General features: G+C 47.4%; 6 protein-coding genes across 6 annotated transcripts; 4 read left to right on the top strand and 2 right to left on the bottom strand.

Moving 5' to 3' along the window:
• The first annotated feature begins 523 nt into the window (after nt 1–523).
• DEU56DRAFT_819432 (uncharacterized protein) lies at nt 524–1,117 on the top strand. Its single transcript, XM_041354020.1, has 2 exons — nt 524–641; nt 690–1,117. The coding sequence occupies exons 1-2, from the start codon at nt 573–575 to the stop codon at nt 795–797; spliced, it is 177 nt and encodes a 58-aa protein (XP_041205551.1). The 5' UTR covers nt 524–572; the 3' UTR covers nt 798–1,117.
• Nucleotides 1,033–4,383, bottom strand: DEU56DRAFT_915531 (CHAT domain-containing protein; the record flags this gene model as incomplete). The annotated part of the gene is made up of 2 exons (XM_041357751.1): nt 1,033–4,046; nt 4,074–4,383. 2 exons carry the CDS (start codon nt 4,381–4,383, stop codon nt 1,033–1,035), a joined length of 3,324 nt encoding a protein of 1,107 aa, XP_041205550.1.
• Nucleotides 4,384–6,268: 1,885 nt separating this feature from the next.
• DEU56DRAFT_819419 (uncharacterized protein) lies at nt 6,269–7,076 on the bottom strand. The gene is made up of 3 exons (XM_041354019.1): nt 6,918–7,076; nt 6,743–6,865; nt 6,269–6,687 (listed from the first exon to the last, which is right to left on the bottom strand). The coding sequence occupies exons 1-3, from the start codon at nt 7,050–7,052 to the stop codon at nt 6,325–6,327; spliced, it is 621 nt and encodes a 206-aa protein (XP_041205549.1). The 5' UTR covers nt 7,053–7,076; the 3' UTR covers nt 6,269–6,324.
• A 1,876-nt stretch (nt 7,077–8,952) lies between these two features.
• Nucleotides 8,953–10,100, top strand: DEU56DRAFT_742039 (uncharacterized protein; the record flags this gene model as incomplete). Its single annotated transcript, XM_041348902.1, has 5 exons — nt 8,953–9,199; nt 9,256–9,317; nt 9,369–9,602; nt 9,651–9,941; nt 9,990–10,100. The coding sequence occupies 5 exons, from the start codon at nt 8,953–8,955 to the stop codon at nt 10,098–10,100; spliced, it is 945 nt and encodes a 314-aa protein (XP_041205548.1).
• Nucleotides 10,101–10,165: 65 nt separating this feature from the next.
• DEU56DRAFT_872701 (uncharacterized protein) lies at nt 10,166–11,410 on the top strand (the record flags this gene model as incomplete). The annotated part of the gene is made up of 3 exons (XM_041355801.1): nt 10,166–10,407; nt 10,461–10,677; nt 10,727–11,410. 3 exons carry the CDS (start codon nt 10,166–10,168, stop codon nt 11,408–11,410), a joined length of 1,143 nt encoding a protein of 380 aa, XP_041205547.1.
• A 115-nt stretch (nt 11,411–11,525) lies between these two features.
• Nucleotides 11,526–11,726, top strand: DEU56DRAFT_689894 (uncharacterized protein; the record flags this gene model as incomplete). The annotated part of the gene is made up of 1 exon (XM_041347101.1): nt 11,526–11,726. A coding segment is annotated over one exon (201 nt), but the record flags the coding sequence as incomplete, so codon positions are not given.
• Between the last annotated feature and the right edge of the window lie 289 nt (nt 11,727–12,015).

Below are 12,015 nucleotides of genomic sequence, written 5' to 3'. Positions count from 1 at the left end.
GCTCATAATGAGCTTGCAGTTTACCTGATTCTGCTTCCTCGCCAGATCAGCTTCCCGCGAGTACACTATCGCGGGCTGTAGCACGCAACGGTGACATCGCTTGCGATATCCCTCGCTCCTCGATCTTCTGGTTCATGTTCACACAGTGAGTATTTGTCTTCACTACCTCCCGAAACTCCTTCGCTCTTCTTCCACACGAACCCGGTCAATCCAAGGGTTGAGAACACATGCTGACCAAGATGTGACCATCGGAAAGCCCACCGTCTCTCTACGTTGGAAACACTAGGTAGCGTTCACGGAGGAAGGATACGGTGTACATGTATGCATCGATTTTTCCGTGTGCTGACCGTCAGTCAATCCCACCACAGACCACGCATTTCATTTTTCTCAGCTGGCGATCATCCTCGATCGGACAGGTTCGTTGCTAGAAACTTTGCAACCGGACTTGGGATGGAAACTTTGATCCCGAATCATAAGAGTAAGTCGAATAATGTGCGTTTGATATTCACTAACAAAGCAGCAGGTATCCTACAGTGACACGTTTCTTTGCCCACCTCTGCCTTTATTTGTAGATGACTGACGTTCCAGTGCCGCCGCTCGCGACCCAAGTCATTCTTGAGGCTTACCTACAAGTGTCGGAAGTGAGAGTTTGTCCTTATCGTTTTGTTCCACATTAATTTCCTTGTCAGGTTGCAGGCCAACGAGAGTTGGTTGTAATGTATGTCGGCGCACTAGGAGATAACGCAGTCGAGCGATACGCGATGTTCTTGATGTCGCTCGAACTTACCAAGTCTTAGTAACCACATATATTATCAAGGAAGAATTACGCACCAGTCCATCGCACAAAGTCCTTGTGTAAACAGCCAACTCATTTGTATGTTCGACAACGCGATGCATAATCATTCAATGGAACGGTGCTTGCAGTACTAGTACACAATGTAAAAACAAAAGTATCGTGCAGACATGATTTGACTAACTGAGAACTACGGACAACAGGGTATTGAAAGCAATCAGGATAACATAAAATGCAAACTAGACACCTATGTGAACAAACACGATCTGCTGTTCTAGCGGAATCTTCTTGCGCAACGATTTCACAGCCTTGTGCAACGCCACCGCAGCCCGTGTGCAGTCCAATCTCCCCGACCCATTGACCAGGTTGCGGTAAAAAGCGGACACAACCTGTCGTGCAACCTCGTCGTCGACAGACCACATGGAACCTATTACACTGCGAAATCCGGAGAATTGCATGGCCGCAGCGAGATGGATCGACTCGTCGGGACTCTTCTCACCGCCCACAGTAGTGTGGCAGGCCGATAGGAATGCAAACTCAGGGTTCTGCCAGTTAGATCGAATGACATCCTTGATCATTAAAGGCCCGTCGCGCATGGCAAAGGAAGACTCAAATGGTTGTTGTCGATTCGGCATTCCGTGGCAGGCTAGATGGAGCCACTGATTATGATTTAGTGCATCGAGTGCACCTTGAACTGTCGCATCGCCGTCCGCGAGCGACGTGACCAAGACAACGGGCGCGAGACGCCGAGCAACTACGGCTAACTCGGGAGCGACATGTTCGAGCGCCTTCGCCCCTTTAGAGTTTCCTTGACCAATGGCAACAAAATGTTGCGGGGACGCATCTCCAGAAACCTGCTGTCTTGCACGAACAAGTGTCGCCAAAGTGGGGGTGTAAGAGGAGACATAAATGTCAGATAGATTGTCTTTCTTCTTCTCGTAGGGTCCTGCTGCATGTAGGGGAAGCAGCGTAAAATCGGCAGTGGGACACCACCAAATACGTGAGCCAGGGTGAACTTGAGACTCTTTAAGAGCTTGGACCACGGAGTCGACGACTTCATGCCAAAGCTTCCGGAGGATGTTGGCAAGCTTGTACAGATGATTAGAAGAACCAAATTGTTCTGAAAGGGACTGGAACTCGGAAGACAATTCGGAGACTCCGGTCTGCGTAATATGAAGTGGAACGTGGACAGGATCTTGGTCACTTAGGATTATCAAGGCATCGCAGCTGTACTGACTAGCATTGACGATGACAACCGGGCCTTCTTCAGCGGATTTCTGGAGGTCGGAAAACAGCGGGGGCAGGAGAAATCGAGGAAAGTCAGGCAGCATGCGGATGCGTGAGATGACGTCTTCCCATTGCATGGTCAATTGCCGGATTTGCGGAGACGGGTCTTCAGTAGACCGGTCGAACGCGTTACGAAGGCGAAAACTAAGCTGCTTGATCTCTTCTGCCAAGGCTGCGCCGGAGTCACCAGACATAGAGAGTTCATCGAGGGGTGTACGGAAGCGTGCCAAATGAGTCCAGAATACTGCACGGCCTTGCTCCACCATTTCCACAGCAGTTGTGAGCGCACCATGACGAACACTGCACGAGAAAGCGTCCATTCCAAGCGAAGTAGTGGCCATGCTGACAATATCAAAATGGAGTGGAGAAGATGACAATATAGTAACATGCTGATCTAGGAATTTCAATGCAGTTTGATAGGCAAGCAGTACAGAGTCATGGTTCGTCTCCTCGGCTGAGGTGGCCCACGACTTGGCAGCAGTAAGATCCATACGAGAGACTGCATGAGCTATATGAGAGAGTTGCGCATACAGCCTAAATGCCTCATCAAGGTCAGACGGGACACCCCGCTGCTCGAATCTGTTTCGAAGGCAGAGGGCAAGTTTGTTGAGTGATAATGATCGATCAGAATGACCAGGGGGATAAAGGAGTAGTGCAGCTCGATGCAACTCAATGGCCTCGTCAAGGTCAGACGGGACACCCCGCTGCATGAATCTGTCATAAAGGCTCGTGCCAAGATTGTTGAGATACGTCGGTCGAAGTAAATGACCGGGGAGGCATATGAGTAGTGTGGCCTGTTGGAGCTCGATGGCCTCGTCAAGGTCAGACGGGACGCCCCGCTGCTCGAATCTCTCATAAAGGCTAGCACTAAGATTGTTGAGAGACGTTGGTCGATCAGGATGACCGGGGGGGCAGATGAGTAGTGCAGCCTCTTGGAGCTCGATGGCCTCGTCAAGGTCAGACGGGACGCCCCGCTGCGTGAATCTGTCATGAAGGCCCATGCCAAGATTGTTGAGACACGTTGGTCGAAGAGAATGACCGGGTGGGCAGATGAGTAGTGTGGCTCGTTGGAGCTCGATGGCCTCATCAAGGTCAGACGGGACACCCCGCTGCTTGAATCTGTCATAAAGGCTGAGGCCAAGATTGTTGAGAGACGTTGGTCGACCAAAATGGCCGGGAGGACAGATGAGTAGTGTGGCCCGTTGGAGCTCGATTGCCTCGTCAAGGTCAGACGGGACGCCCCGCTGCTCGAATCTGTCATAAAGGCTGGCACTAAGATTGTTGAGAGACGTTGGTCGATCAGGATGACCAGGGGGGCAGATGAGTAGTGCAGCCTCTTGGAGCTCGATAGCCTCGTCAAGGTCAGACGGGACGCCCCGCTGCTTGAATCTGTCATAAAGGCTGATGCCAAGATTGTTGAGACACGTTGATCGAAGAGAATGATCGGGTGTGCAGATGAGTAGTGTGGCTCGTTGGAGCTCGATGGCCTCGTCGAGGTCAGACGGGAGGCCCCGCTGCTTGAACCTGTTATGAAGGCTCGTGCCAAGATTGTTGAGAGACGTTGGTCGACCAATATGGCCGGGAGGACAGATGAGTAGTGCAGCCCGAAAGAGCTCGATTGCCTCGTCAAGGTCAGATGGGACACCCCGCTGCTTGAATCTTTCATAGAGGCCAATGCTAAGATTGTTAAGAGACGTTGGTCGAAGAGAATGACCGGGAGGGCAGATGAGTAGTGTGGCTTGTTGGAACTCGATGGCCTCGTCAAGGTCAGACGGGACGCCCCGCTGCTTGAATCTGTCATAAAGGCCCATGCCAAGATTGTTGAGAGACGTTGGTCGAAGAGAATGACCAGGGGGGCAGATGAATAGTGCAGCTCTCTGGAGCTCGATGATCTCGTCAAGGTCAGACGGGACGCCCTGCTGCTTGAATCTGTCATAAAGGCTGAGGCCAAGATTGTTGAGACAGTCTGGTCAACCAAAATGGCCGGGAGGACAGATGAGTAGTGTGGCCCGTTGGAGCTCGATGGCCTCGTCAAGGTCAGACGGGGCGCCCCGCTGCTTGAATCTGTCATGAAGGCTGAGGCCAAGATTGTTGAGAGACGTTGGTCGAAAATAATGACCGGGGGGGCAGATGAGTAGTGCAGCCCGAAAGAGCTCGATGGCCTCGTCAAGGTCAGATGGGACACCCCGCTGCTTGAATCTGTCATGACGGCTGATGGCAAGATTGTTGAGAGTTGTTGATCGATTATGACCGGGGAGACACCTCTGCAAGGCCGCTTGGCACATTTCCACCCAGGCCGCCATCCTATCGTAATCGAGTTACACGATGATTGTCAATAACGCAGGGAGAATGAAGCCGAAGAGCGACACTGCCTTTCATGAGCACAAAATCCAGATAGATATGTTTGAATTGCGCACGTACATAGAAATTCGACCACTGAAACCTGGAGAGGTGAGGTGCTCACCGTGGGCGTTGAAAGCTTAGTGTACAGCCTCATGCAGATCCGGATCTTCTTCGCTTTCTCGCTGGCGTACCGTTGCCCAGACGTATCAGGTTGTTTTTGGAATTTTGAATTTAGTCGTGAGATACTTTTTCGCTCACTCGGATATTGCCGCGTTCATTTATTTTTATAACACCGCCGCAACAACACCAGAGCTCGCTGCCCTCGACAACGAGCTCAAATACTCACCCAATCCTTGATCCTTTTCCTTAGTTTTTTTGTATGCATAAATGCGCCACCTTTAACTTATCAGTTATGCTATATTAGCCACAATTATTCCTACAACTCGCACTTAGAATATTCACCTATTCTTGTTAGATGATGTGTCCGAGTAGGTCCGAGTCGTGTATCGCGCGAATTATCGTGGAACCATGTTTATAAGAACGTGTCCGACAACGCAAAACTAGGACTGATGAGTACTGTATCCAGCTATAGTGGTATGATATGGAATGAAGAAGGCTTGATGTGTTTAAGATCGAAAATTAGCAAAGGAAAGTAAGAGAGAGTAGTACAAGTACAAGAAGGCTCGAATGGTGGATTGGCTAATGTTGTAGTCCCGGGATGTGTTGCTCGAGTCCTAAGTCCTTGCAGAATTGATTGCAGTCATGAAGGGTTTGAAACAGCTGGGGCCTTTGTAGTGTTCTGCACGGGTAACCCGCGGGTATTTTCAGCTGTACCCCTACCCCTACCCACAAAAACCTGTACCCCTGGCCAGGGGTACGGGTTTTTTCACGGGTACAAAGTTTTTGCCAGGGGTACACCCCTACCCGTACCCGTGGCGGGTAACCCGCGGGTATTTGTAGTACATATTGTAGAGCTTGATCAGGCGATTAAAATGGTGGTCTGATCATGTCAAATGGTTAAGATTTGAGCAAGATTTGAGCATTACAAGATAGGATCGCATAGTTAAGGAAAATGTGAATGTTGTTAAATGACTTAGGTGTCTAATCTGAAGCTAGTGTTATCTTGATTATCTTGTCAAACACTTGAGGTCTGGTTAATGTATGAGCTGTCCTTTCATTTTGTGTCCTTTTCTTATAATGATCATATCTTGCTCAAATCTCAACGGTTTTGCATGATCAGACCACCGTTTAAATTGCCTGATCAAGCTCTACACTATGTACTACAAATACCCGCGGGTTACCCGCCATGGGTACGGGTTTTTTGCGGGTTAAATATTTTGTACCCCTACCCATACCCTCCAAAAAACCCTCCAAAAACCCGTGGGTTACCCATACCCCTGCATATCACTAGGCCTTTGTCCCAATAGCCCGAGTCTTGATTCTCACTACACTGCTAATCGGGATAAACCTGAACCTAGCATGCGTAATCATACCTTTATGGGATCTGTGCGAACCCCAGTACTATCATAATATATACATTTACCAAAGGATTTCCGTCAATGTAGTAATGGCGGCATGAAGCAAACCATAAAAGGATATTGGTAGCAAAGGTCAAGCAGATATTGGGATCCTCTCTGACGAGTATGGTGTCAGGGACGGTCCACTATCATGTACTAACATATTACAAACCATCATAGCCTAACATTGCGACAGGGTCAAATGCTGAGGTCTGGTTGGCCTCACACCTATGTTGTGCGTTTGCAATACAGTCATAGTGTTATCGTATTACTGTATTTCTGTATCTACTCTAACACCGGTGCTTCACAGCATGATCGGGCAGAACGAGGGCAAGCATTGATTGATCTAATTTACAAACAACAAATATAACTAGATGAAACACGCTACAAAAACGGAGGGACGGTAAAAATAAGCTGAAAATCATCCCATATACTTGTGCGAATCTCATCCAGGATGTCCTGGCTGAGAGGGCTATCAGCTGGTATAGTCAGGTTGTCCGCCGTCCAAGACTCAATAAATTTCCCTTCCAAACTGATCTTAGGGTTCCAGTTAGGCCAGGGCCCCCGAGGAAAGTCTGGATTGGCGGCAATGAATGCCATCCAGAATGCGTCACAGCCCCAAGCCCACTCAGGCGCTCTAACGTCCCGAATGGTGTCAACCAGCCAAGTTTCCACCTGTCTGGTGAGCACAGACCAACTGGCCTCGGACAAGGGATTGAAAGATGGCGGAAGTGGCAAGAAGGGTATCTGCATGAATGTAAGGTTCAATGTGTGTCAGCGCTGCGCACGATTCAAGACTCACCATGAGCTGTGGGACAGACTGCGACTCGAAATTTGAAACCAATTCTGTCCAGGAAATATGGCGAATTACAGGCACCGCCTGCCCTCCAAATTCTCGCGGCCATAGAATTGTGACCTGTAGTGGCTAGTAGACAAGGTGAATGGTGTCAAGGAATCTGAATTAAAAGAGTACTTACAATGGTACCAAAATTCGACTGTGCAGACTGTGCTGTACTTCCTTGGAAAGATATGGAGAGGAAAACAGGTGTGAAGCCAATGCCTTCATTGGCTTGGAGAGGCGAGGTGTGGATGATGCTGTTGACGACAGACATGCACCGTGTGGTGAGAGTTGTTTTATTGACAATGTTTTGTTGATTGAAGTGTGTTGATTGAAGACTTTGTGTTGATTGATCGAAGACAAGGTAGTATTCCCACGGTGTCATGCATGGTATGCAGTCCATACCATGACATGTGTGCTATACAAAAGATAAGGAAGGTATAATGAACTGTACTCTACCATATCACCAAGTGATTCTATCATTTTTCATTGATTCATCAGTCTGTTTTCTGAAGCCTCATTTCTCGTGTTTCATTTCTCGTATTATACACGGGGATTTCTATGTATTTCTATTTTGTTCTGTGACCTTCCATTTCTTTCTATTTTTCTTGGCTTATTCATCAGACTTTCTCCCTAGCTGACTGATCATGTTTGTAATCAGGTCATGTGACTGGGGAATAAGGTGATTTGTAAGGATTCAGCCTGACTCATCGTGTTTTGTCACTGATTCGTCATGGTTTGTAAGACTTGCAACTGTATTTATAATCTTCTTAGTAATCAGGATGACTCAGCTCACCAAAAGGCTTGGTTTGTAAGCACACCTTACCAATCCATGAGATGACTCATACCTTTGATTCATCATGCTTTGTAAGATAACAGTGTATTTATAATGTACTTAGTAAAAAGGCTGACTCAGCACACCAAATGGTAGGATTTGTAAGCACATTCTTACCAATCCATGTGATGAATCATGCTTAGTAATCTGGCCTCCAAAAAGGTATAAAAGGAGCCCATTTTACACCCATGCATAATATAACTTCCCACTTTAAACCTAATATCACTAATCTGAGAGTGATCAGGCAAGACATAGTCAAAGTGCAGGCAAACCAAGTGCCTTGAAGTAAGACTAAGACAAACTTACACTTTAAACCTATCCCACTAATCTGAGAGTGAGATCAAGGCAAGACATAGTGAGAGTGCAAGTACTATCATTTCAACAAAGTAACTTCAGGTTAAAGAGCCCACAGGTAGGCTGTCCAGATAACTAAGTTACTCATCACTACTTTACTGAGCCAAGCTCTACGTACACTTAACAAAGACCTCTCTCTTTTACAGGAAGGGAGATACGAAACAGGAGAACATGACAAAGTTGAGACAAACTTTCATAGGTTGAAACACGACCTACTAGGGTGAAACATACCTATCATTTTTTTTCAGACACAACAAATCCACAGACACAGTTTATATAGTTTCTTCAAACAAGGAGGTAACTTGTTTACTCTTTGACCACCCACGAACAACACGTTATCAACCGAGAAGTAGAAAATCTGTTGACCGTGAACTTGAGGAGCTGGCAACTTCTAGTCTTATCAAAGTGTAGTTGTGATTGTCACTACATTTTACACTGATTTTATATAAGACCCTCAAGTAAGAAGACAACGGATGACGTCTTGAAGTTTCTCCTATCATTATTCAAGCTTAATAACGTGTTTGCAGCGTGTCGCCTGTTTTCTCAATGTTTTTTGCCTTTGCTTCGAGCGCTTTCAAACATTGCCCCACCATGGCCAGGACAGGTTATCAAAGGTCAATTCCCTTTGATCCCCAAAGTACGAATTCTTTTTATGCCAGCAACAGACTTACAGTGATATTGATATTCCTCAGTATTTTCATTACAGAAACTCGGTGGACGTGTGGTATGCAAGATCTGCCCGCAGCGTAATGGGAAGCGGCGAGATATGAAGACCTGTCATGTTGCTGAACACTGCGCTACCAAAATTCATAAGGACAGCCTTATCCTTAGTTTGCGCACTCAGGAGAAGAAAATTTGTTCACTGCCTGCCCAGTCACCGTCACCGTCACCTCCCCTCACTCCCACTGCTCATTCCCGCCTGGACTACGATATTCCACCACCGGAAGACCCAGAGAGACCGATAACACCTTCCTCCCCTTTGGTGATGAGTACGGAGGATGATGACAGCGGCCATGACCATGAACTCAAATTACCACAACTGTGGGATCCATCAACACGAATGTTTGCGCTTGAGGAACCCGACCTTTACAGTGAACTTATTGCTGCTCGAAACCGGGGTGACGCACTCTTTACGTGCTCTCTTCAGCCACTTGCAGATGAACTTGGACTTGACGATGATGACATGCTGGACCCTCCTCCCGACGATAACGAATTTGGACTGTTCTTGGAGGGTGAAGGTATGTAGATACTGTGTACGTCATGCGAGAAATAACTAATTGTGCTTCAGAGGATCGCATCAACAATCAACTGTGCATGGATGATTCCACATATCCATGGCCTTCGAAAGCGGTATGTTTCATTTTATTTTGATCTATCAACAAATTTACAGAATCCTGCTAGACCTTTATCACAGACCTCCTCTTTGGTTCGACGCGCCTGCGATTTTCAGAGGCACAGAAAAAAGCTGTGCTTAGTTGGGCACGTGAAATGGGCGCTCAAAATGTGCCTACCTTGTATGCGCTTCGCAAAGCTCAAGATCATGTTCGTAGCTGCATCGGAAATCCCACTCGCAAGGTTACAGCATCTTCCGGTAACATCTTTTATATAAACTCAATTGGCTCCGCAATCGCTATGGTACGTGCATCTATTTTAGTGTCAACATTGATTGATCTTCCTCACCAGGACTATTCCAACCCTCTCACTCGCTTCTGCATGCAGGACTATCCTGAAGATGGGAGAGGGAATATGTCTCAAGTGCACCACGGATCGAAGATGCTGCATGAGCTTCCCGAAGAACTACTTGTCCCGTCTGTTCGCGTCAACGGCGGTATCTACTTCCGGAATGAGCTGCTTCAGTCGACAACTGGATTCTTTATTCCTACGCGTTTCTTTCAAGCCAATATCTCTAGTTGCGATGCTGAGCAAGCATCATTGCAGGTCCTTGCATTGGGACATCCAGTTGTACAGACAGAGGTACAATCACCATCCGATTCTAACTTCTAATTTAATATCTCTTTCTAGGCAGGTTTTGCAGTAGATCCTGAGCGCATCATATTGGAAGTTTCATTGTTTCAGCGGACCTACATAGACTTGCAGGCTGACGTTCATTTGTGCGGGTTTACATGTAGGTAATTTTTTCTATCGTTTAGGTGACTATTCATAGGTTTCTAGTGACATCGCAGCCCTTCGCTGCAAAAATGCCCAACCCCCTGCGCGAAAAGTCAAATGGTCGACTCGTCCTCACTGTTCCCCTAATAATCTTCATGGACGATGTCTCTGGGAATGTGTCGAAGCAGTGGAACAAACACCACGCGGTGTACATGTCTAATGCCTCCATGCCGCGCGAGATGCTTGAAAAGGAATTCTGTGTTCGTTTTGTGTCATCCTTGCCGCATGCTTCACCCATGGAGATCGCCAAAGCCGTCAAAGAATCAATCGAGTTTGTTTATTTCAATTTTTTCAGTCTATTTGTCTTGTTGACGTGTCCATCAGGGCTGCCGCGGATGAGGGCATTGTTGCGTACAACTGCAAATACAAAGATGAGGTGATGCTCATCCCCTATGGCCTATTTGACGCAGGAGATAACCCCATGCAGGCGGAAGAGTGTAGCCACGGCGGTTTACACTGCAATTACTTCTGTCGCACATGCAAAGTAGGAGGTACGATGTCTGTGAAACAGTCTGATGAAGGGTATCTTAAATTATTCGAGGTAAGCCTTTGTATTTGTCGGCGATCAATTTTCTGAAGCGGTGCATTAGATTGGAGAGCTTCGTCGACCAGAAGAAACAATTCAGCAGATTCTCGAGCAGATCAAGCTTTCAAAGTTGTCGGGTGGAACTACGAAAGTCCAGGCTGCTGTCTCGTCGACTGGCACCCGTGACACTACCTCCGCATCAATTGTGAACCGCCTCCTGGAACTTGGGAAGCGTCTGCGGAAACGAGAACCTGGGAAACCGGCGATCAACGAACGAGAGGTCCGACAGACATTGGAGAGGGAGTTTGAGAAAATGCTGGGTGGTCTCCCCGTGGAAGATCATATCAACCCTTTGCTTAGCATGACAGGGCTCAACATACATCAAGACACGCCGACAGAGATTCTCCATACCATTCTCCTTGGTGTTGTGAAGTATTTTTGGGGTCAGACTATCTGGATCCTCGACAAAACGCACCTCGTCAAGATATTCCAAACCAGATTGGACAATATCAACAAAGATGGCCTTAATTCACCCACTCTTGGCGCAGAGTATATCTGTCGGTACAGCGGTAGCCTGATCGGCAAACACTTTAAGAGTCTTGCTCAGATCATGCCTTTTCTTATATACGATCTTGTTCCGTCTACTGTCCTGAATGGATGGACCGTCATTGGACAGTTGGTGGTCTTGCTGTGGCATACGAGAATTGATGATGTTGAGGAATATCTGGTACGCCTTCCCCAACCCTGACCCATGAATACAAACTCATTTCATGTCTGCGATACCAGGCTTGTCTTACGCGTACTATTGACGATTTCCTCAATATCTCAGTTCAGTGCGCGCCTAGCATCATCCTCACCAAATCAAAATTCCATTTTTACTCCATATTCCGGCCTATATCCGAAGGTTTGGGCCACCTATCTTGTTCTCAACTGAACACTTCGAATCCTTCAACCACGTCTTCCGACTCAGCTGCGTTCATAGCAACCGTCAAGCTCCGAGTCGCGACTCATGCAACGCGTTTGCATACAATGATATTCTCAAGCATGTCGCTACTGGGGGTTTTTGGATGGAGTCGAAAAGCAAGCGGTGGGTGCACGCTGCTCCAGGTGTCCTCAACTATATTTCCGATCACCCAGAGCAGCGGCACCTCTTGGGTGTTCCCACAGTGCACCAGAATCATCCAGGTGAGTTCGTTGCAACATGTCCGTTCTTAATTCTCATGTATGCAATTTTCGAGGCATGGCAACAGTTCCAACTTCATCAAAGACCTCACCTGTCCCATGGACATCAACACGCTCAAGCATGCTCCGGCCAGAGATCAAGTCATCAAACAATGCCATATTTCAGGCGTC

The sequence above is a fragment of the Suillus clintonianus genome, assembly GCF_016758775.1.
Source record: "Suillus clintonianus strain FC179 chromosome Unknown DEU56scaffold_69, whole genome shotgun sequence".
NCBI lineage: Eukaryota > Fungi > Basidiomycota > Agaricomycetes > Boletales > Suillaceae > Suillus > Suillus clintonianus.
Note: the sequence above shows the minus strand (reverse complement) of the source record. Positions and strands in the feature narration are given on the sequence as shown.